A 24,564-nucleotide genomic window follows, 5' to 3' on the forward strand; every position below is an offset into this window, starting at 1 on the left:
AAATAGGATTTGGAGCAATTTTTGGAGCAGCAAAATGTTGCTTTTGGAGCCCAAAAATCCAAATTTGGAGCATGTTACGAAAAAAACACCTGAATATTTTAGCCCGAAATCGCAAATTTGGAGCCGTATAAAAAAGAAGGCTTATTTTTAGAAACGAAAACAAAAATATGTAAAAACCATTCGACATCAGCTAATTCGTGCACAGTGCACGTGAACACTGCTATTTCAATAAAAGCAGTGCGCCGAGCCATCCCACTGTGCGAACAATGACAAAGTCCACATTAGCATTTGCAGGACCTGTCAAATAATTAGACAGGCACTGGAAATGCTGATGTGGACCTGCGAACCTGGCAGCCTGGAACTTTGGGAGATTCGTAAAGCAGGAGCAAGTGGGGGTGGAGAAAAAAGAAAACTGGCATACGTTTTTGTCCATTGTTTCTCAAGCCCGCAAAAACGCCATACACAGCAGCTCCAAATGATCGCCAATAATTTTTTAGACGTCAGCGATCATACTAGTACTCGTAATTACACGGCGCGTGCACGAATGAGTAATTAAGGAACAAAATGTGCTGCGTCCCTGAAAGCTAGTACTAAGAGTCCCTTCTAAATCTCAGTATGCTTTTCCGCAGGACACCAGTGTACTGCGGCAAAAGTGGCTTAAAGGGATACTGAACAAAATTTTCGCCGCCGAGATAAATGGCCCAATTGAAAGATTGGGTGCTGAAATTTGTTGAAACAACCTTCATTTCAGCCAGAGACTAGCAGAAAATAATGAATTTAATGCATTTTTCGCAAATTGGCGCGTCTAGTGGCCGCACCGCGAACTAGAGAGGAAGTGACGCGAAACTCTGCGGATACTGACTCACCAACCCTGCTCGCTGCAAAATCGCTTACCAATCGACAGCGCAAGCCGCCACCCACTGCCGCGCGTCTCTCTCAAAACGTGTTCTCACGGTCGGGAAGGTGTTCTTGAGAGGAGAGGTGGGGAAAGGGAAGTGGCAGGGCATGAGAGAGCGTGCCGGTTGCCCCCCCTCTTGCTGGAGCATTTGGCGTCACGGCCGTCGACAAGCGCACTGGCGTGCAGCCGCCGCGCTCTCACAATCCACTTAAAATACGGCCAACTGCTCGAAATTACGTGAAATAAACGCTGTGTATAGGAACAGTCGTGTCGTCCGAGTCAAATGTAAGTGTTTTCGTAGCTTTTTCAAATTTTTGTTCAGTATCAGTTTAAAAAGCGTTCTGCACGCAATAAAACAAGCATCAGGAAATTTGAGAATTACTGTCCTTTTCTATTGCGATACCAACTATATGGACACTCTCGACGAGTTTTTGCCGTCATCTCCCGTATAAAGTTCAAATTGATAACATATCCCTGTGCATAGTATGTTCTACCGCGGGTAAAAGCGCGCGAATGCGGGCGACGAACGCGGCTGAAGCAGACATCAAACGAGCCAGCCCATCTCCGTCGCTCGGAGGGTGCATGCGATAACACCACTCCGCTCGGGAAGCCTGCCATCGAAGCATAGAGGAAACGCTACGCCCGTCTTGAACGAGCATGAAAATACGCGAGAGAAGCGCTGGGGGGAGGGGGGGGCCGTCACTTGAGTAGCAACTTTGAACTTTAATTCTAAGGCCGCGGTCGTGGTCGCGATCGCTGGTGAGCGCGCTATCTCGGCAGCCATCAGCGGGCGGCTCGTATATGCTGCTACGTGCAGCGCTCTCAATGCGAAAACACTAAGCAGAAAGAGCATCTTTCCCTGGAGCGGCCGTATTCTCTTACACCAACGTTTTGTAGAGCTACGCGAGATCGGATACAAAAGAGTTTGCTGCTAGCCTCACTTCGTATAACATTACAATTTCTCGCTATCGCATTCACTGCTTCGTCCTTGCGGTGAAACTGACTTTTTTTTTTCTTTCGCGAGGGGTTAGGGTCTGCGCATCTGTATTGGATGACGGTGCCGAAACTGCAGATGACCAACGCGGCCTCCATTTCTTGCTCAAATTTACGCAACTGAAAAAATTTTAAGCTGGGCGGGCATTTTGGCACAGCGTGGCGCAATTTTAAAGGGACTGACAACTGCCCAGAATATGAAATGAGTTGACTCCACTGATGTAAAGATTGTCCGTTGCACTGACTCAAACCAACCCTGTTTTTTTTCGTGAGAGATGGATTTATAGTTTTATTTCTTAAAAGTCGCGAAAAATGACCTGTGGCGCCTCTGGCGGCAAAAACATGAAGGATCCGATGAAGACGCCCACGTGACCGTTGATTGCTGTACGCGGTCGACGATTTTTTTGTTGGCATTGAAATACTGTTCGTTTCTTTATATTAAAAGTAGAGCTGTGCGAATAGCAAAATTCTGGGTGCGAAGCGAATTCGAATAATAAAGATTGAGTGCGAATCGAATCGAATAATTTCGAATAATTTTCGAATATTTCTCAAACATTTTTCGAATAATTCGAAGTGAAATTACAGAAAAAGTTGCAGAGAATCCCTAAGTATGTTCTTGTGAGATCGCAACATGAAAGTGTTTCTTTTCGCTAGGTTGATGAAGCGCTGGTGGGGTCATATTTCATAGTTGTCTTTCTTATCAAGAGTGAGGCAATGTAGAGGCCGAATTGTACAGTCAAACCTCGTTAATACGTACCCGCTTTAAACGTACTAGCGGTTAAAACGTAGTTGCGACGAATCCCCGACCGAGTCCCATAGAGCCCAATGCATTCGCTGACCGCTTAAGCCGTAGTGGTTCGCCCTATGCCTACCGGTTAGTGCGTACCCTGCGTATCGCGATAACTTTTTGTGCCATAAAATTTTATACTGCGCCGCTCAACTTCCCGACGCCAGAATGTGCCGCCAAAGGTCTTCCGCCTTTTTGAGAAGTGCGCAGATCAGTCGATCCCCGATTCCGACTTCCGCGCGATTGCGGCGACGCCTTTGCGGGTAATAAGCATCGGGAAAGAATGAAGGCGAGGTGGCGGCCACCGACGAATGCGCCGACATGATTTATCGCCGACAACCTTATCACAATAAGCATCTTCAGCTATCTGCTCGGGCACGCATGCGGCGCAGCGCTACTTTTTAAGCCTACTGCACGCTTTTATTAGGCGACAACCTGAACGCGCTGGGCCGCCGATCGCTGCCGCTTCGTTGTGCGCGGCCGTCTTCAAGGCTGAAGTTGAATTGATGGCACAAATGCTCGGGCAGGGACGAAGAACTTCAGCCATGTACCAACTAGCCTACTACTACGCTACTACGCCGTCATCAGGCGCGCACCGCTTTGTAGAAGCGAAAGCAGATCGCTGTTGCGTAGTTAGCGTTGCGGGTCTCGGGCGCCGAGAAACCTCGCTGCATTGACGCTATCACACTAAACGCACGTGTACAATACAGCAAGCGTAGCGCGGTTGTAACCATACTGCTCGCTTTCATTAGGCGACCACCCAACGCGCCTCCGTCCGCTGCCAGGACCGCTAGAGCATCGCGGAGTGCGCATCGCTTGCATGAAGCTCGTCATCGCTGCGTTAACCGAACAAGCTACTCGCCGCATCTGTGCACGATCTGGAGCGAAGTGGGTACGAACAACATTCCCACGATAAATGCGCGCGTGCGGCACAGCAAGCGGCCCGGTAGTGACGGCGTGAGCCGAGTAGGCGACGCGCTGCACGCAACTAGCCGGGAGACGATCGGCTCCACGCGGCCGTATCGCGTTTCACTGGAACTGTGTCAGTTTTCGTTTAGTAGCATATCGCGGTTAGGCGCACGCACATATACCGCGGAAAGCAGACACTGTCCGTTCTGTCGCTGTGTCCGTCACTGCGTTGACCGCGTATCCCGGACCCTGCAATAGTTTCGAAATGCTCTTCGGCGTCGCCACTACGCGCTATCGGGCGGTCGTGCGAATGTGCCAGGATCTTTTCTCCACTTTGGCAAAAAGAAAGAAAAGGCTTTGCGGTGGGTACTTTAGGCAATATTTGCTGTGGCACTCTATTTATTTGCTGGCGGCGATGGCGTACGCTAGGAGATGCAAATTTGTACTTGGTGTTTAATGCGTACTACCGTTTAGTGCGTAGTTATGCCGCGTTCCCGGCAGGTACGTATTAACGAGGTTTCACTGTATTTATGTACATGATTTGGTGCAACCAAAGTGTTGCCGACAACACTTTATGTGTGATAGGCAGAGATGCCATTTCCTCAGCCTCTCCTCCTCTTTCAACTGCTGTGGAAGGCCAACTGATCTGGCGGACAAGGGTGTGCTCCCTTCAAGTCCGGAGTTCCAAATCTGCCTCGTAGACGTCGATATATAAGAACATCTGAAATTTTGGATGCTAAAAAGCTTCGGCGTCCGATTTTTCGGACTTCCTGCCCAAATTTCAGGTCCAAAACAGCATTAATTGAGCCCCCAACTCTGCCACATCTTTCATCACCATATTGGAACCAGCGCTTTCTTGAGTTAATACATTTGCGACCGTAGCGGAGCTTAAAAGGCAGCTTTGTCGCAATACGGGGGTGTGATGAGGTGAAGCATATTGAAAATCTAGGGACCACTTCCAAACGGACGTTGACTGTCTCTTGGCTAAGTTCGACCGTAACGGACCTTGAAAGGCAGCTTTGCCGCAATACGGGGATGTGAGGAGGTGAAGCATATTGAAAATCTAGGGACCACTTCCAATCAGACGTTGACTGTCTCTTGCCTAAGTTCGACCATAACGGAGCTTGAAAGGCAGCTTTGCCGCAATACGGGGGTGTGATGAGGTGAAGCATATTGAAAATCTAGGGACCATTTCCAACCGGACTTTGTCTCTTGGCTAAGTTCGACCGTAACGGAGCTTGAAAGGCAGCTTTGCCGCAATACGAGAGTGTAATGAGGTGAAGCATATTGAAAATCTGAAGGGGTCACTTTCAACCGGACGTTGACTGCATTTGTCTTTGGGAAGTTCGAATACAGTGCAGACCACTTATAACGTAACCGCTTTTAGCGCGGGACCGGTTATAACGTGGGTTTTTTTGACCACCGATATGGCGCCCATAGAACTCAATGTATAGGCCGACCGTTTACTGCGTAGGCGCGCGAAGGAGAATACCGGTTATAGCGTGGACTTTTTAGGCGCGCGACCATAAAATCGGCGAACGGAGCACGGTTTGCCGGCGGCGTTCCCGGCGCGCCGGCACGTTGGGAGTGGGAGCGGGAGCAGGCGGGAGCGCGCAGGTGCGCACGTGGAGACGGCCGCGAAAAGGCAAGCATTGCGGAGGAGAAGAGAGGGTACAGTAGTGAGGGAGACGGGGAGACCTTGGAAGGAGGGAGCATGTTTCGTCACCGTGGCAGCGTCCAATCCGGGTGCGCGGAGTGCGGGACAGAAGCGGTGGCGTACTTTTTTACTTTTTTTTCTTCGACCTCCTTCTTTTGCCTCTTTGCATTTGTTGTGTGCGCTTCGCCGTGCCGTAGTTGCCGTCTGAGAGCCCAGAGCACGTGTGTTGTCAAGCTCCTGTCGCCATGGCGTCGGCGGCGTCTTCAAGCGGCGTGAAAAAACGCCGTGCCTTATCGCTGGAGACTAAGGAATGCGTCATTAGGGACATCGAGAGTGGGCTGAAGAAGGCGTCGGTGGCGGCGAAATACGGCGTTTCCGACACGACCGTGTCGACCATCTACAAGAACAAAGACAAACTGCGGCAGCAACTGCAGCAAGATTCGTCTTCCCTGTCACGGAAGAGAATACGTACGTCGAAGTATGAAGACGTGGACGCAGCGCTGTTCAGGTGGTTCCGCGAAGTTAGGGCTCAGAGCATCCCAGTAAGTGGCCCCATGCTCCAACAAAAGGCCAAGTCTCTCGGAGCTCTCTTAGGCCACGACGACTTCAATCCACTTAACGGGTGGATCCAGCGTTTCAAAGATCGCCATGGCATCAGCTGCAAAGTGGTGTGCGGAGAAAGCGGCGATGTCGACGACGAGTCTATCGAAGTCTGGCTTCGCTTAAACTTGAAGAGTATGCTGTCCACCTATACTGACAGGGACATTTATAATGCCGATGAAGCTGGCTTATTTTATAACCTTTTGCCCAACCGCACGCTTGCGCTGAAAGGCGAGGCCTGCTCCGGCCGCAAGGTCTCAAAGGAGCGCATAACCGTATTGTTTTGCGCTAATTTGGACGGGAGCGACAAGCGCCGCCTCTTTGTCATAGGTAAATCGGCAAGGCCACGTTGCTTTAAAAAGCGAGAGTGCCTGCCAGTGACCTACAAAGCCAATAAAAAGGCGTGGATGATGCAGGATTTGTTCACCAGCTGGCTTTGCAAGTTTGATGAGGATATGGTGGCAGAGAAGCGACGGGTCATACTTATCCTCGACAACTGCACGGCCCACAACGTCAAGCCGAAATTCACCGCCGTCAACCTAAAGTTTTTGCCTGCCAACACGACAGCAAAAAGTCAACCTCTCGACCAGGGTGTCATCGCAACCGTAAAGGCGCTGTACAAAAAGCGCATTTGCGAGAGAGTTTTGCTGAGCCTGCAGCAGCAGCAGCCTCTTAAAGTGAACTTAAGGGGCGCAATTGACATGGTGGTCGCTTCATGGTGGCAGGTAAAGGCCGATACCATAAGCAAGTGTTTCAAGAGGGTAGGCTTCGTGCGCAATGCAGAGACTCTGGAAGACGATGAGCAGAGCGACACTTCGCTCGCCGATGAGACCCTCAACACTGACGAAGTGTGGTCCGGCCTCGTTGACAGCAACTTTGTAACCGCCACCGACACTTTCCAAGAATTTGTCGATGCCGGGGAGTCGGAGCTTTCTGTCTGCGAGGAAGCGAGCACAGATGACGCGATCGTCGCAGCGGTGCGCGGTAGTGCGGAGGTTGCAACGGACGACGAGTCGGACGGCGAACACGAGGTCGACCCGACGCCAGAACCGGATTTCCCGTGCAAAGACGCGTTGGAATACCTCGCAAAAGTGAAAACGTACTGCGCGAAGAACAGTTTGAGCGAGAACTCGCTTCAGTGCTTAAGCTTTGTGGAAGACGAAATTGTTCGTAGCGCTGTTCACAAGCATCGCCAGACGAAAATAACGGCGTTCTTCCAATGATGACGGACTTGAGAACTTCGTTTCCGTGCTGTGTTGTGATTGTGTTGAATGTGTCTGCGAGTGAAAAGTGTAGTAAAGTGCTTTTGAAAGGTGGGTTGCTCTTTTGGCATAGGCAAAGGCCGAAAAAAGCATGCTTCGGTTATAACGCGGTACCACTTATAGCGCGGATTTTTACAACTCCCGTGACTTACGTTATAAGCGGTCTACACTGTAGTTCGAATAGTAAAATTTCAGTGCGAATCGAATCGAATAGCAAACACTATTCGAAAAATATTCGAAATTTCGAATATTCGCACACCCCTAATTAAAAGGTATTACTCCATAATAATGTACATATAGGCCTGCGTTAGTAGTATGCATTAAAGTGGCGCTGCCTTCGCGTGGCGTAATGATCCCATGCTCGTCAGCGCGTCTTGAGCAACTTTTCAGCGTGCTCATGCAACCGTGCACGCAGTTTCCAGGTCGCTAAGCTCTTGGAGCGACATAGTTTTGCTACCTACACTTCGTCTCAGAAATGCCGCGCGCTGCTACTTGGTGCGGCCGTGCATATGCAGAGTTACATTTTCGATTACTTGGCTTGGCTCGTGTATCGAGAGAGTAACGACGCCGGGACAAGCCATCCATCACACAGGCGCAGGCAACCTTGGGCGCAGGCGCACACAACGCTGTACAAATACTGGAAAGGTGTATAAAGCCACACATCTAATTGTAACAGCTTGCTATTTTCAAAAATGGTTGGAAAGCTCAAAATAAAGGTGGTTAAGCACAGTTACAGTAACTCCTGCGAAAGCAGAACAACGACAGCTTTCAGAAGGGCTAGCGGCATCGCTATCAATTCTCAGCGTTGCTGGAGCAAGCCTCCATGCGTGTTTGGAGCCTTTCAGATCGGAAAATACTGCTTATAAAATAACTACGTGCTTTTTGGGTAAACCACTGCAGCTACAAACGCTACGAAGAGTGAGCTTCCTGTCGCGCTGTAAAAAACTGGGTCAAGATAAATCAGTTGTCAGTCCCTTTAACCAATGTCACGGTTTTGGCTCAGCTTTGTGCAAAAATAAGGTATTGTATCAAATTGGCGCAATTGGCACAGCTGTTGCATCCCTGCTTCAGGTAGCAAAAAACTATTTAAAAATACTCGCGTTACATTCGAGTAAATATGGTAAGTCTACTCTGTTAGCTGTTTCGAGTAGCATATTTAGATGCACTTCACATATTGCATGCCTTTTGTGGCCCTGAAAACCTGCCAGTTGGGAGCCTACAACTTGAGCACAGCAAAAAAGCATGAATTTGTTTCTTTCAGACAATTTCACAGTCCCTAGAAAGTCGAAAAAAATGTATGACATTGACTGACATCGCATTAGTGTTACACGACAGTGACACAGAAAAAGACTGAGAACGGCAGCACTCACGGTGCTCCCTCCTCGTATCCACTGGGCGTGTTCTCATTGGGTCGGCCGTACTTGTCCAGCTTGCCATCCTTGATCATCTGCTTCTTCTTCAGTGCCTGCAATGGGGGCACATCTTCCATCACCACAGTCAGGCACTAAACATAGTCCCAGACAAACGCTGCCAGAGTCTACAGAAGTAAAAGCATTTAAAATCCTCTACTGCGAACTTCCAGACATGCTGGTACGCAAAACACCAGCTGGCACAGTCACGCAAATGATGAACGCTGTCTCTTTGTTTTACCGTCGGAGTGCCCCCAAATTTTTGCAGAGGTCACCAGAAAACTTCACTCCAGCACTGCCAATGCTGGATGAGTATGGGCCCCAGTCCACAAGCACACTTGAGCCTCATTATCCCGAAATGAGATAGCTGCACCCCTTTTCAAGAGACCAGGGAGCAGTTCTTGTCCCTCATGTGAAGTATCTCTCATAGGCAGGTACCACACTGTCATTTTCTCATCGACCCCTACTTCGATGTAGGCACACTCTTATACTCTATGGTCTCTTATATGAATGTCTCTTGTAAAGGGGTTCAACTGGATAACAAACGAGTGAATGTCACGAAGTAAATAAAACTAGCCTTGAAAACCTTATAAGCAATACATGCATTCAAAACCTCATTTTAGCGAAGTAAGAGAGACCAAGCATATAATCAACAAAAATCACCTCTGAAACCGAAACATCCCCATGCAATCGAGGCGACCACATTGCTTTCTTCAGTGTTCGGTAGCTGTTTGGTGCGGTGCTTCAAAATTCCAGCGTCCCAACCATACTGCCCCATGGAGCCACACGCAGGAAGCGGCGCACACTATTTACTCACACTAATGCCTTCTTCTGTACTATCACAGCACTAATGAGGTGGCTGACATGTACTCCTGAGGAAAAGCCCAGAGAAATTTTAGTATGTAGCAGGAAGCTGAAATTTGTAGTGAAGGTCCCTTGATAGTTATTCAAGATGGCTACAAAGCCCTTCCTTTTAATTTCCCCTCCACGAAATGTTAACAGAACGTTGAAGTTCATGTTACCAGTATAGACCCCATTAATTAAAATTAACAGTGTATTGTAAATTAACAACACAAGCATTAAAAAAAAGATATGTTTTTTTACCCTATGGAAAACTAACTCAGGAACAGAAATAATAAAAAAAAAGCACACAAATCTGGAAAGCAGTTTTCAAGATATCGTCCTTTTCAGTACCACTACCAGCCAAGCAATCCGTTCTGAAAAAACGTGCCTTGAAAATGGAACACATGTGCTTTTATGAGAAAGCTCCTGCAGAATAGCTGGAAGTGTCCTTGTCCACTCTTTCCTTGTTCCACCTTCCTTCCAGAGTCTCTTGCTGGTGTCTGGTGTTTTCTTTTTTCCTCAGGCATACAGCATCCTTTTCCAAAGCTCGCGGGACAGCTTGGTGTCCTGACTGGGGTCCCTCGGAGATCGATGTCTGTTCAGCTGCTTTGCGGCAAACTGTGTTGAATGGAAGCACTGCATCATGAAGTGCTGTTTCAACAGCCATCAGGGACGCATGCTGCTCCTTTGGTATCATAGTGGAACATTTGACTGAAGCATTCCAAGGCTTGGCTTTCAAGCAGCGCCGAAGAAGAGACTTACGTGAAAGCCATTGGTAGACAGGCAGCATAGCAGCAGGAATGTAGTGAGGAAGATTTTGTGCTTGTGCTTTGTCTCGCCATTTGCCTCCGTCTGCAGTTTTATCGTGGCACTGCGATTCCGCTCCCTTGGGGCAAAGTTCATGGTGAGGGTCTTGGTCGCTCGACATGACGTGATGATTGTTGCCATTGTTGCGTGCTGCATTGCAGCCACATCACTAAAGTTTAACCATATAAATTATTTGTCAGTTTGTCTATGACAGCTTTTGTCAACTTCCCCTTCCAGCTCATTGGCTTCTCACTTTCCTGAATGATGTTCCGTAGCCCAGTCTTTTAAACGTGATTGAGGCACTAATCCTTTACAATGGAGACAAGCTGTGGACATCCTCTTCTGTGAGAACAGAGAAGGCATGGCTGTCTTCATGAAAATCAAGCATTGTGTAACGCCAAGTGTGCATTGATGTCAGACTCTTGAAAAGAATTAGGGCTGCCTGCACCTACATGCTTCCACTTTGGCATCGGTGTTCTGGCATATGTGATACTCCTGCCACCTGTCATACTCTGCATCCCCAGGTTTGGGTCCCATCTGGCACCCAAGGCAGTGGTTCGAAAGAACCACAGAATCTAAGATCAAACCTGTATGGAACTATCATTGCTCTCGCTCCAATGTGAGACGTGTGCCCACATTTGTGCCAAGTTCCATTGTACGCCACAGCAATATATCTGCAAAAGCTGGGCTTCATGTTCTTGTACGCTGTAACTACAGCTGCAGCAGGATCACCATAAAGCTTCTTCAACCTCTGGGCCCCTGGCTCCCTGAACGTCTTCTTTTAAACTGAAGTGCTGGTTAAATGGAACAGTTGCCTCTAATATACAGTGCAGACCACTTATAACGTAACCGCATATAGTGCAGGACCGGTTATAATGCGGTCTTTTTCGACTCCCGTTTACCCTCCCATAGAACCGCATGTATACGCATACCGCTTATTGTGCAGTCCCCCAAGATGAAATACCGTTTATAATGCGGTAGCGAGTGCGGTTCTCAAAGGAGGTACGCCGCTGGGGAGGGAGCGACGAGGTCGTTACGAAGGGCGAGGGCACGCACAGTAAACGAACGAGGGGCGGAGGGAGGAAAAAGACCGCGGCAGCGCTGTGCGGGGTCGCCGAGTGGGGAAGGATGGTGCTTGCCTAGGCGACGGAGTAGCCTTTGCACTGGCGGCGGCAAGGCTCCGCGGCCGCTTGCCGGCAATGCGTTCCGCGTGGAACGCACGATCGCGTCCTCATCAAGTGCGCTTTAAAGTAAGTTTCCTGTCGGGAAAAGCGCCGTCGTTATCACACTTGCTACAGATATCGCGTTTGCTACCTCGTCCGCGAATTGAAAAGTTTTGCGGCTTCATGACGCGAGCTTTCGCCTTTTCTGCCAGTGCGCGGACTTAAACGAGCTTGGCGGGCTTTTGTCGCCGTTGATCTCCCGGCCGCGAACACGAAACTTCGTATCACGCGCGCTGTTCTTGGGTTAGTACTTGAGTGCGATCTTTTCGACGTCCGATCTTCATGTTGTCTTGGACAAACTTCCCGCGACAATATGCTGAACCGCCGGCTAGGCCTAATCAGCGTTGGTTGCTTTTCGGTAGCGGTCGCGGGCGATAAAAGTTGCGGTTTGGTGCGGAATGAACGAAACTTTTTGCAATGGCTGCACTTGAAGGGAAGGGAATCATATCGTTAATGAAAACGAGGGCATGGTCGGCACATGCAACTCGAATGGTGGTTCCGGATTCGATTGCAATGTCTTGGACATCGCGTGCGCGCCTGTGAAATCGAACGATCGGTACCGCTCAGCACGTGAAATTTCGGTCGCGATTCGACATGGTTTCTGTGTAATGCGCATACCTCGAGGTGGCCTGAAACGTAGTCGGCGAATTTCCGCGATGGCACTTTGTTTTGTTTGCTTTTCTTCCCCCGTGTTCATTTCGTTGGCAATGCGGGTCTTTGGCGGTTAATTTTTGAATATTCGGAGATTTAAGTGGTTGTAAGCGCCCCAAATCGCATATGTCGATTATCGGACACGCGAGGCTACATGCTCAACACGTTTTGCGCAAGTGCAGCCTTTGGAGAAGGTTGTTTTGGTTATAGTGCGGTACCGCTTATAGTGCAGATATTCGCGACTCCGACGACTTACGTTATAAGCGGTCTATACTGTAGTTGGTCTTGCACCTGTATTCTGCACTCCTGTTCTCTCAGTAAACGGAACTCCTGTTAAGGCACTTGATATGGCACTTAAAAAAATAGTTTTTATTTCTTGATCAATTTTGATGAAGTTCCCTGAGTACATTTGTGTGCTGCTGATTTCAAATATGCAGTTATTTTTCTAGTACAGTAGAACCCCGCTGTTACGTTCCTCACTGCTGCGTTTTCCCGGCTGTTACGTCGTTTTCCGCCGGTCCCGGCATAGCTCCCATAGGATACAATGTATTGGGAACCCCGCTGTTGCGTCGTAACTGTCGGACCGTTCCCGTATGATACGTCGCGAAGTGCGCCCGGTGCCGACCGAGTGACTACCAAAGAGAGCGGCCATGGTGCATTTTCACGCAGCTTGGCCTCGTTTGACCGTAATATTAGCCGCATGAGAGGCGCAAGCAACAGAATCTTTCAATTGATGCAAACAAAAGCATGGCCTTCAAGATTCAAATTGCAAAGATGGCGTCTATGACGTAACTGCTCGCGAAAGCAAGGCCTTCGAGATTGGCATTTACTATTGACAAAAGCATAGCCTCTGAGATTTGCATTGCACAAACATGGCGTGTATGACGTAATTGCTTGCGAAAGCAAGGCCTTCGAGATTGGCATTCACTTCTGCCATCGCGTTGGCGTAGACTCATCATCATCGTTATTTATCGGAGAACGGGAGGAGTTCGAGCTGGTTGGAGCTCGCATGGTCGTGCGTGCGGTTCGCGGTCGGACTCGCCGCGCCGGTCGTGACTGCGTGTGCTTAGTTCTTTCATGCCTACAGCTGTTGGTGTTAAAAAAATCACATACGTTGATTACATTTCTGTGGATAAGGCCGTCCTAAGCTCCGCGTTTCTATCCATCGACTAGATCGCGGCTGAGCGCGCCAATTTTCGTGCTGCTCGTAAGAATTGAAATAAAATTCTGTACCACTAAATATTTTGCCGTTTTTCCTGTTTTTCGGCTCTTACGTTTCCCGTCTCTTACGTTTATTTCCTACGGTCCCTTCAAAAACGTATCAGTGGGGTTCTACTGTATAACGTGCAGTTTTTTAAATATAGAATAATTCATGCGCAAAGTAAATCAGCATATCACAATAAGCTGGAATCAGAACTGAGCACAGTGCAACTAAAATGGATGTTCTAATCCCATTGGAACAAAAGTTACAGTATGTTGAACATTCACAAGTGAAATCCCAGCTTGAAACAGACTCAGTGTGAAGTGTGAATGTGTTTCTCAAATGGGAAACATTTTCCTGGTCCCTTCAGGTTCTGTTTAACGAGTCTACTGTAATATAAAAGATAGCACAAAGCAAAGAGCAAGAATGAGGCGGGCGTGGCAGCAACAGAAGCAGCTGCCACCACCCGCGCAGCAGCCAATGGCAATTGCACTTTAGCTGGCAGGTTTTGAATGCCCTGCTCTGGCCAAACAGCGCTTCGCATCTGATTGAGGGAAAACGCCGACCACACCTCAACCACGCCGCCGACGCCATTTTGCAAGGTGGCAAACAAGAGTCAAATAATTTACGGTCCAAACGACATCAAGATGGCACGACCAGCCTCATGTGCCGGGAATGGTGCACGTGTACGAAGTTTGGTTTTATTTTGGCATTTCAACGTGTTTTGCAAGCTGCGATGGCTCAAAGATGGCATTTTTTTTTCGTTTTTACTTTGTGGTCGAATTAGGCGCTGATAATTACACAATAGGTAGATTATGAGACACGCAACCGAAATATAAGGTTTTCCAAACATCGTCCTTGTTTCGCGATTTTTCGGTTTTCAAGGGCCCCTTAGAGTGTGTCGGTCATCCATCGGAAGAGGCAAAGTTCTCACTCCCTAACATTGCTGCAAGCGACAAGGCTTTCATTGCGATGATATTGCCACTGAGCGTAAGTTGGTTGCTTCATGCCTCCCTAATCCAAATGAGCAGTGCTTGCTCTAACTCAGGGTGGGTGCCGGAGCACAGACTCTTGCGAGACATCTTGCACTGATCATTTTCAAATGCTTCCAGTATCGAGCGCTTGTTCTTGAGAAGTTTAAAAGGGTGTTAGGCTTGATGCCGTATTTCTGTGCAATATCTTGCGTTGTGGTGCCTCCTTCCTCAACTTTCAAAATTTCTACTTTCATCGCGAGGCCAAGCACCCGATATAGTCCGAGAGTCACCATTGTCACGAATGCAGCTGAAACTTGACATGCCACACGTGCAACCACTTGTGCAACGAAGCCGATGCACTACCAAGTACACTTGAGGAAACAAACGAAAAGGCCCGGAATGCTGACATGCTGTTTGCAAAAGGTTATCTTGCCGCTTCACGATCTGTGGTGCTGTAGTCAGCTGCAATGACAGCGATGCTGGCATGGAACACAAAGCTGTTTTGCACTTTAACAAAGCAAGGTTATCAAACACTGCGATAGCTTCAAGGCGTTCAATTGAGAAATAATGTCTAATTAACCGATGTTTTAGACTGTTAGCTTTCAATAACCAAGCATTATTTTTTCTGTTGGATTGCATGAAAAACTGACGAAACCCTGACATCACTTTTAATTAACCGATCATTCATAATTACCACACATACGCCAGCTCAATGTCCGTAACAACATTGACAAAGAAAGTTTTCATCTCGATGCACTAAATATGAAGAGCTAATGTGGAATGTGGAGAGCTAATCACAGAACTAGCATGTCGTTGGCACCACTAAGACCCGTTAACACTCAGGCAGCATTTATTCTTGTCTCGACAAACTTTTGAAACACTCACATTTGGTCCAAGTCCCCACTTGCGAGGGTAAGTGTCCCGCTCCATGACAACCCGCTTGATTTTGGCTACAATGCCGTGGTCACACGTGGCAATGGTAGACGTCGACATCAGTGCAATACCTGTGCACAAAATACACCAATCGTACATCACGCACTGCTCCTCATTCGTGCCAGGCAATAAAGCTTCTTATATAATTTCACCTGGCTTAGTACAAGACAGTGGTGCAGATACTGAACAGTGCTTTAGCAGTACTTCTATATATTGAAGCTAGCAACATAGGAATGCTCTACACAGTCATAGAACAGCCATTTCACCTTTTGGCGCAGATCGTAGTACAGGCAAAAGAAAGCCGATTTGGCTCAGTATCGAGTTTGGGTGTGCGAATATCCAAACTTTCGAATATTTCTTTAATAGTGTTTGCTATTCGATTTGATTCGCACCAGAATTTTACTATTCGAAGTATTCGAACTACCACCGGAAAATAACATAATGGTTTCCTAAGAGTGCTGTTTCTTGGGCGAGTTGGAAATTCATTCTGATAAGGGTAGAGCTTGTGAACACAGACTAAAGGAAGGCACACGAACACACAGACAGAAGCGCTTCAGTCTCAGTGTCCGTGTGCCTTCCTTTAGTCCGTGACCAGTGATGCTACTGGCTTAGACTGCTTTGGAGCAGCTTTTGGAGCAGGCAAAAAATGCATTTTGGAGCAGCAAAACTAGCTTTCGGAACGGGCGTTGGTAGAAGCAATTTTAAGACACATACTGCATTCATGACAGACAACCAATAAAAGCACAATGTGCTGCACGCTATTCAAGCACAATAAAAGTGCTGTTGAACCCCTTTATAAGAGGCACGCATGGGGGAGAAATTCTTGCCTGTTATATGAGGTGTCTCTTATAAGCAGGGTACTAAGTTATGCATTTTCCCATCAACCCTAACCTTCATGTAGCACACTGGTGTCTCTTACACCCCACGTGCCTCTTATATCAGTGTCTCTTATAAAGGGGTTCAACTGTATAAAAGAACACAGATTTATAAATATCACCCACGGCTAACCTGACCCTGTTTAGTAAACAAAGCCATTGATGAAATATAGAACCATAGAACTTTATTATAAAATGACTAAAGATGACATGATTACAGTTGAACCTGGATGTAATGAAATTGAGGAATGTCGGCAATATTTCGTTATATACAGGTTTTCATTACATGCAGTTTCACATGAAAATCGGTAAGCATCATGCAAAACAAAACTAAAACAAGAAGGACATCACTTCAGAAGACCTCGCCTCTCACATTTATTCAGAAGCGATAACTGTGTGATTTTGGCTTGTGTTTTCTTCATATATGATGACAAAGCGGCGCTCCAAGAAAGTTAATTCATGAAATCCAGCTTCATCATCCTGTGCGGCAGCAGCACGACGCAAGACGTTCAACGCGTCCATCACTCCCTTCGCGGTAGGCGCGGTAAACAGTGAATCTTTCTCTGATGTACCTTAGTCGTGATCGCGATCTTGCACCATTTCAACAAGCGCCGCATCTGACTTTTCAGTACATACGGCGCCGTTGTCAGCAAACAAAATACGCCAAGTTCGACGTCGTCGGGGACTCCCCCGTTCGCTTGAAGTACGTCCGATGATTCGGTTACATCCGCTGGATTTGCAGGCTCCTTTCCGTCGTCGCAGATTCCAGCTTCAACAACCTATTTGGACCTTGGTGAAGCAATTTGAAACCATCTCAGCTGCAACTTCTTGCCACGACCCGGCAATCATCTGACAGGATGAGCGTGTGCCTCTACAGGACATGGTCGATCCTGCGCGTGCACTTATCTTGTACGTCTTGCGCTCTCACCACAAGTTTGCGTTCAAGTTAGAGAGAGCACGAAGGTCACTTCGCTCACTACAGCAGCCGCTTTTGCGAAAGGACACGCTGCTCACAAACAAATAAGTTACAACTGCGACAGTTCACGCTCATCCTGTGTATACTTGTGCGTTCGTTTCGTGCGTCCTCCTTTGATGTGACCAGCGCACTTTAACTGTCGAGCTGTGACAGTTGTTAGTTCGCGCTCATCCTGTGTATGTTCGTTCCATGCGTTCTTTCTGCTTCAGCAGCGCGTTGCAAGTTTCGAGCTGCTTGCCGTTCTACACGTGACACTACAACTTGTTGCTATAGCAATCATTCCTTCGCCCTCGGGGCGAAACAGTGCACAACAAACGTTCAACTACGTTTGTGAAGACACGTTTTACTTTCGTGTTATACCGATTCCTATGATTGAGGGATCAGCCATGTTTTTTTCTTCTTCTTTCTTTTTTTTGCACTTGCAGCAGTGAGGCCCGCCGTTTACCCTGTTTGTGGCTAAATTGGGACACATAACCGCTGGAAAACATAACCCTTGGAGCCGCAAACTAGCAGGCACAGCAAACAACCACCTCTGATTACTTTCAGTAATTCAAAGTTCCTTGCATCCTGCTTTTTGTATGTTTCGTTAATGCGAAAACCCGCTTAATTCGAAGATTTTTAACAGTCCCAGTGACTTTGAATTCATGAGGTTTCACTTACATTTCTTTCTCTCTATCACGGTGCACAGTGCTCCCTTCTACTTTTTTATTCCTCCATGCCGGGAATTGGACTTTCAAACATGTGCTTAGCAGTGCAGCGCTTCAGTGGATACCGGGAACAACGGTGGTCATGTGTTCGTATGTAGCGACAATAGAGTCTTATAGCAAGTTACGGAAATACGGTACGCAAATACAGTAAGGCAGTACGGTACGGCTCCTCCTTTCCCGGTTGTTGAGCGGCCAAAGCACAGCCAGCGGGAAAGGAGGAACGCTACCGTACTGCCTTACCGTATTTGCGTACCGTATTTCCGTAACTTGCTAAAAGACTCTATTGAAATGTGGCGACGTGCAATGGCAAGTGATCTCGAAAAAAGATCAGATTGCCACATCAGAAATGGCTGATCTCCGACAAGCCCACGAACAAGGGGGCATCAATTATTGAAAAATGGCTCATACGAATAAGCATCTGACCAGCACACATTTGAGGGTCAGATTTCTTTTTGCTCGCAGGCGCCAAGTTTTTAGTGTACAACGGCACCACGGCCACTGAAATCTGTCACTCATGCCAAGCTTCGGTTGGAAAGTTGTGCATTAGAATTAGGTAACAATGGTAACAATTTCCTTGCTGGGGAATGCTAGGCACTCTTCACAGTGACCAAAGAGGGACAAAGGCACCCACCAAGACAGATAGCTTCACCCTTTGTGGTGATGACAACGACCTCCTCGTTGATCTCGATGCCATCTTCGTAGCGCAGCACTCCAGGCAGCATTACCTTGGCACCATAGCACACTGCATTCACCTGCACAGCAAAAGTTTCATTTCATTCTGTCAGTGGAACGGGCGTCTTTGTAGTGTTGCTACTGAATTTTTCCGGTCGTGTTCCAACGGATGCGGCTGGAAAGTCCACGCGACGTAGCACACAAGACTGCTGTCCAAGAAGTGGCTGGCTGCCAGCTGCTTCACTACTCCTATGTTAGGCCTACTAAGGTGGGCTTGGTGACCTCAGTGCCACGTGCAGCAATGTGGCATTCAAGGCACACAGAGTCTTTGTGGTGCACTTCTTATGTGCACTCGCTCAAAATGACACTAAATTTGCCAGTGTGACTGGGGTATAAGTCACCACTTCTAAATGCAACAACTGCAGTTTTTTGCGTTCACTCGACACCAACCCTCAACTTTGACTGTCCGCGGTCACTACCGATAGGGCAGCTAGGGCAACATGCGGACTAATATACACCTATTAGTTTATTTCGAATACTACAAAATTTCCAATGATTTAAATTCGAATCGAAGCGAATTCGAATACTGTAATATTGGTTCGAATATTCGCACTAGCCTAAATTTTAGAGTTCTAAGTGGATTAGCTGTACCCGAATCCTAATCCAAGGCCACAACATGGTACAAAGTGCAGCTGAAGAGCTTGCGAAATGAGTTAGCCTGAAGTATTTAACAGAAGCAGCTCACCGCACTATCCTTCATGACAATGCGCTTGTGGCTGACCAGTAGGCGTTCTAGAGGCTGGATGGCTCGGCGCAGGTACTCCTCGTCTCGGTGGTTCTCAAATAGCCACTGGGCGTCCAGCACATCGTGCATGGTCACCATGTTGCTCTGCAAACAACCATAGGACACACACAATGAAGGGGTGCTTCAACAGAGCAGAGTCACATGCACCATACAGTTACTCCGGTACGCCCTCTTGTAACAACACTATGTCAGCCTGTCACAGCAGCAACAGTAGCTCTGCCATCAACCCTCGTTTTGTTCTTTCCACGAGAAACGACTTCATAACAATGAAATCTTCAAGGCACTCGAATAGAGTGCTTTGATTTAACAGGACAAAAGCAGGCAGAAGTTATGGGGAACTGTGAAGATTAAGACAAGGAAGACCAGTATCCACATGCCTCCTGTTCACTAGTGTTTAGGCAGCCACTATTCTGTGATAATCTGCACTGCCTTGACGGCTACATAAAAGATTTATAGAATACTGTCTACAATAAAACCTCGGTAATTTTGTACTCGGTTAATTGGGAATCCTGGATAATTTGTATTATTTTGTGCGGTCCCAAATTTTTACATGTCAATTTAACCGGCTAATTGGTGCGGCCAGTCTGCCACTTCCCGGTTAATTGGCACACTTGGCCGCGCCTCCCGAGATATGCAAAGGGTGTTGCGAATCTCGGAGGCTGTAACTAAAACATACACTTTTTTTTTTTATGTACGGATCTCGAAGGCCATGTTTTTTTTTTTACCGGAAATACGTTGTAGACGCCATGTTTGAGCAAGTGGTAGACGACGACGCGTGCGGTTGCGATCATGATCATCATCTTCTCAACAGCGATGTTAGCCACTTTAGCGAAGTGAATGTTTTGTGGAGTCTTTGTGTCATTTGGATGTCGGCTGGCGAGCATTGTGCGATTCGGGGCGACTGCTCCGTTTGTCTCCTGTTTCCGCTTCAGTGTCTTCCCTGTGAATTAGTTGATTGAGGTGTGCTTGGAAGGAAGACGCCGAAATACAAGATCTTGTCCCTGCACGAAAAGGTGTGCTTAATTGAAGAGGCCAGCAAGGTCGACGGCGTCGAAAACGGCTCTCGCCGAAAAGCACCACGTGCCTCTGTCAACGCTGTGCAACATCATCAAGAATAAGGAGAAAATTCTCGATGCTTACAGCAAGACGCACTCGTCAAAGCGTACACGAGTACGCCCGCCTACGTACGCCGACGTTGAAGCAGCTCTGATCGACTGGCTGCAGAAAGCCACGCAGCACACCTTCCTGTCAATGGGATCAATTTGCGTGAGAAGGCCAACCAGCTGGCGCTGCAACTTGGACTTTCTGAGTTTAAATGCAGCAATAGGTGGTTTTGCCGATTTAAGGAACGCGACAACCTGACATTCGTGACTGTTTGTGGTGAGAGTGGCAGCGCGGATCAGCCTGTTGTCGACGGCTGGGAAGCAGCACACCTTGGCTCCACTACTCACCAAGTACGAAGCAGCAGATGTTTAAAACCTTGATGAAGCTGCTCTATTCTACAAAATGTTGCCTACGAAGACGTTCGCTTGAAGGAGGCAGACATTAAGGGGCGGAAACAAAACAAAGACAAAATCACTCTTGTTTGGTGCAAGCATGTGCGGTGAGCATAAGCTGCCACTGCTTGTTATTGAGAAGACAGAAAAGCTCGTTGTTTCAAAAATGCACGATTGCCATCCAAGGATGACCTGATCTATAAAACAACAAGAAAGCTTGGATGACGGTTGCACTCTTTGAAGAATACGTACGGCACCTTGACCGCAAGTTTGCGGCCGCAAGGTGCAGCGTTTTGTTCGTCGTCGATAATTGCCCAGCTCACGGCGACATTCAGAACCTGCAGGCAAACAGGCTGGTCTTTCTACCCCCGGACACGATGTCACATCGCAGCCGATGACCAGGGCGTCATACACCATACCAAGAAAATATATCGCTACAATCTGTTGAAGCGAATGCTCCTTTGCTATGACAACAGAAATATAATAATAATATCTGGGGTTAACGTCCCAAAACCGCGATATGATTATGAGAGACACCGTAGTGGAGGGCTCCGGAAATTTTGACCACCTGGGGTTCTTCAACGTGCACCTAAATCTAAGCACACGGGCCTCAAACATTTTCGCCTTATGACAACGGAAAGGAGTATAACATTGACCTCCTCAATGGTATTTGCGTCATTGTTCACGCATGGAGGCAGGTGGAGGCCACCGTTATTTGACGGTGTTTTAAGCACGCCGTGTTTGTGAAAGAAGAGGCAACTTCTGCTGAGTGTGCTGTCACTGCTGTCACTTGCCCGTTTGATGAAGAAGGGGAGACTCTCTGCGCTCGATATGAGGCTTTGCACGCGGAGGACGAGGAGTGCACTCCAATCGGATTCTCCGAGTATGCAAACATCGAGTGCACAGTGCAGACGTGTTACGCCAACATCAACAGCGAGATAGCTGCGAGATCGACCGATTCGGCCTCTAATGTTGACAGCGATGACGAGCCCTCCCGAGCACCCCCTTTGGCGGATGTCATTGATGCCTTGAGTGTTGTGCGCAGCTTTGTTGAGTGCAACGGCGGCGAGGCTGAGATGCTGCGCCTCATTGACAGGCTGGAAAATATGACTTTCAGTGCTGGGAACTACGAACGCGTCAGTCACGCATGAAGGAATTTTTCTCCAAGTAGGCGGACTTGCCACAATAAAGGTGTGACTTCCATATATCACGTTTTCTGGCTGATTTCTTTGATTTCGCGTTGTTCCGGATAATTGGGAATCCCGCTTAATTGGGATATTTTTCTCGGTCCTGAGGCCTTTGAATTAACAAGGTTTTACTGTACGTGGTTTTCCATGAAGATACCGTATTTACTCGCATAATAGGCGCACTTTTTTTTCAGAAAATCCGGCTCGAAGTTAGGGGTGCGCCAATTACGCAGGGTAAAATTTCAAAAATTTTTTCGACTCTGTTCTCGCGCTTTAAATTTGCACATTTGTCAAGTAAAAGGCGACTTATCGTTTACCAATTAATTCAGCATAAAACAAACATACCTATGTACCTTTTAATGAACAAGCGAGAGCCGTCAACTGCACACACACACGTAAAATTTATTTACACAAAAGTCGTAGGTGTTCCTCCTTTTTCCTATTCGGAGTCCGAGTCGCATTCATCCTCGCCGAGCGGGGATTCATTTTCGGTGTCCGAATCATCCGCACCCCACAACATGTCATCCTCACTCGCATCCAGTGCGTTCGAGATACCCGTCTTCTTGAAGCTTTTCCTGACGACTTCGTCGGAGATCGCCTGCCACGCTTCCACGATCCAAGCGCACAGCATTTACACAGGCGGCCTTTTAATCTTACCACCTGGAGTCAGCTGATGTTGTCCTCCAGCCATCCAGGTGGTGTACAGCCTTCGAACATTGTCCTTGAAAGGCTTATTCAAGGACACATCCAAAGGCTGCAGTATCGATGTGAGGCCGCCCGGAATCACTGCCAGATCTGTGCGCAGCTCCTTTAGCTCATCTCGTACGCGGTCTACTAGGTGCCCATGAAAACTGTCCAGGACAAGCATGGACGGGAACAACAGACCACCCAGCCGCCGACCCCAGACTGTTTTCACCCAATCCACCATGATTTCCGCGCTCATCCAGCCTTTTTCCTGGACTCTGACGTAGATGCCTTGAGGGAAATTTGCCTTTGGGAGCGTCTTACATTTAAAAATACGTAAGGCGGTAGCTTGCGCCCATCCGCTGTCACCGCCAGCATTACGGTGCATCGTTGTTTATCAGCGCCAGACTTTCTGACGATGACGCTCCGTGCACCTTTCTCCTCCACTGTCATGTTCCGCGGTATATCAAAGCAAAGGGGGGTCTGATCAGCGTTGCCGATCTGGGACAAAATGAAGTCTTTCTGCTGTCAGAGCTTTATAACGAAACGGCAGGGTTACCAGATGGTGCGAGCCTCAAACCGCCAAATTGGACTCCGAGGTAGCCCAAACATAGCCCAACGCGAAAATTTGAAGTAGCCCAATATAGCCAAATCAGCAAATGTATGCGTAATCCGTTGTATTGCGTAATATTTTTTCTGCTATTCCATCCACAATGATTGAGCGATGGCTGCAGGATCTAGAAATTTAAGTGCACGAAGTGGCCGAAATTAAGTAAATTTAAGTGGACGAAATGACAAACTGCCACTGACAGGGTCACTGAACCTGCAACCTTCGGATGGGCGCTCCCCACGTGTCATGCGATCTGCTAGCTTTCACAATCATGTCCCACTTCCCCTTTTCGGGAGACTTGAAAATATGCGCCAATGACTGACCAAGCGCCAACCTCACCCCCCCCCCTCCTTTCCCTCCCTCTTGACGTTTTTTTTTCAACCTGTTCTCCGCCACATAATCCTGCAGCAGCGGTTCCTGAGAGTCTTTAGATATGTGCACGATTTCTTAGTACTTGTACAGTGTGATGTCTCGGGTCGCATTGAAAACGTCTTTCCACCTTGTCAGAACCCGTGAATCTCAGACAGACAACCTCCGATTCAGTAAAAACTGTAAATGCACGCGTATTCAAGAAGCTTTCATAAGAACACAGGTGTGCATTCTACTTAGAGACACTTTCGCTGTTATCTTGGATTTTGGTCTGGGAATGAGCAAGAGGGCCCCCTCCACATCTTTCTTATTATCTTTCACTGAGTGGAGGGGGGAAAGGGGGGGGGGTGATTGCTCGCATTTTACAGTAGTAGAAGTCAAGAAAGTCTAGAGAAACGTGAGCGATCAACATGGTTTCAAATTGACGACACGTGAAGCCCTTTCTTGGGCTACGTCTCCAGGTGCTGGGATCGTTCAACCACACTGAAATGTTTTGATGACGGGACCTATTAGCGGCATGCGCATGTAAACCTTGGCGTCCTTTGTATAGAGCTTTTTAACAGACGAACGATCACCACCTTTCTTGGCTTCTGCCACGGGAGTACAAAGCTGACGTCGCGCCTCGTACTGCATTTTTGGGGGGTCAGCATGTTAACAACACCCCAAAGGGGCTTATGGCGGCGGCCAGGGGGCCTTCGTTGACAAGGTGCATTTTTTAGTCCTGGGGACCCACAGACGATCGCGTACGACCTCCCCCCGCTTTCCTTTGTATTCTCCATGGTGTCAGCTGCTGGAGTCCCCGCACTTGTAAGTCAGGAGGTACAGACGAGCGCAAGAACGTGCGTGCGTAAGCCGTTTGGGGTCCCCGATACTAAATATCTACATTTTGTAGCTTTTTGGAATTCTTGCCTAGTCGATAGCAATGTAGGCCCAAAAATAGCCACATAGCCAAAGTGAAAAATTCGACGCCAACTCGAACAAAAAGTAGCCCCATTGGCTATTAATAGCCCAATCTGGTAACCCTGCGAAACGGTGG

At 47.9% G+C, this 24,564-nt stretch overlaps 2 protein-coding genes across 2 annotated transcripts; one reads left to right on the plus strand and one right to left on the minus strand.

Annotated features, from left to right (window-relative positions):
• Positions 1-5,178: 5,178 nt before the first annotated feature.
• LOC119385447 (tigger transposable element-derived protein 6-like) lies at positions 5,179-7,160 on the plus strand. The gene is made up of 2 exons (XM_049413198.1): positions 5,179-6,812; positions 6,858-7,160. Exons 1-2 carry the CDS (start codon positions 5,490-5,492, stop codon positions 7,065-7,067), a joined length of 1,533 nt encoding a protein of 510 aa, XP_049269155.1. The 5' UTR covers positions 5,179-5,489; the 3' UTR covers positions 7,068-7,160.
• A 1,297-nt stretch (positions 7,161-8,457) lies between these two features.
• Positions 8,458-19,265, minus strand: LOC119386619 (H/ACA ribonucleoprotein complex subunit DKC1-like). Its single transcript, XM_037653905.2, has 4 exons — positions 19,123-19,265; positions 18,337-18,457; positions 15,100-15,218; positions 8,458-8,571 (listed from the first exon to the last, which is right to left on the minus strand). The coding sequence occupies exons 1-4, from the start codon at positions 19,258-19,260 to the stop codon at positions 8,473-8,475; spliced, it is 477 nt and encodes a 158-aa protein (XP_037509833.1). The 5' UTR covers positions 19,261-19,265; the 3' UTR covers positions 8,458-8,472.
• Between the last annotated feature and the right edge of the window lie 5,299 nt (positions 19,266-24,564).

The sequence above is a fragment of the Rhipicephalus sanguineus genome, chromosome 3, assembly GCF_013339695.2.
Source record: "Rhipicephalus sanguineus isolate Rsan-2018 chromosome 3, BIME_Rsan_1.4, whole genome shotgun sequence".
Classification (NCBI taxonomy): domain Eukaryota; kingdom Metazoa; phylum Arthropoda; class Arachnida; order Ixodida; family Ixodidae; genus Rhipicephalus; species Rhipicephalus sanguineus.

Excerpts from the sequence above, each read along its gene's own strand:
- LOC119385447 (XM_049413198.1), top strand. The coding sequence starts at position 5,490 with ATGGCGTCGGCGGCGTCTTCAAGCGGCGTGAAAAAACGCCGTGCCTTA. Across the intron at positions 6,813-6,857 it reads CGAGCACAGATGACGCGATC|TCGGACGGCGAACACGAGGT; the intron begins GTCGCAGCGGTG and ends ACGGACGACGAG.
- LOC119386619 (XM_037653905.2), bottom strand. The coding sequence starts at position 19,260 with ATGGTGACCATGCACGATGTGCTGGACGCCCAGTGGCTATTTGAGAAC. Across the intron at positions 18,458-19,122 it reads TTGTCATGAAGGATAGTGCG|GTGAATGCAGTGTGCTATGG; the intron begins GTGAGCTGCTTC and ends TTTGCTGTGCAG. Across the intron at positions 8,572-15,099 it reads AGTGGGGACTTGGACCAAAT|GCACTGAAGAAGAAGCAGAT; the intron begins GTGAGTGTTTCA and ends CCCCCATTGCAG.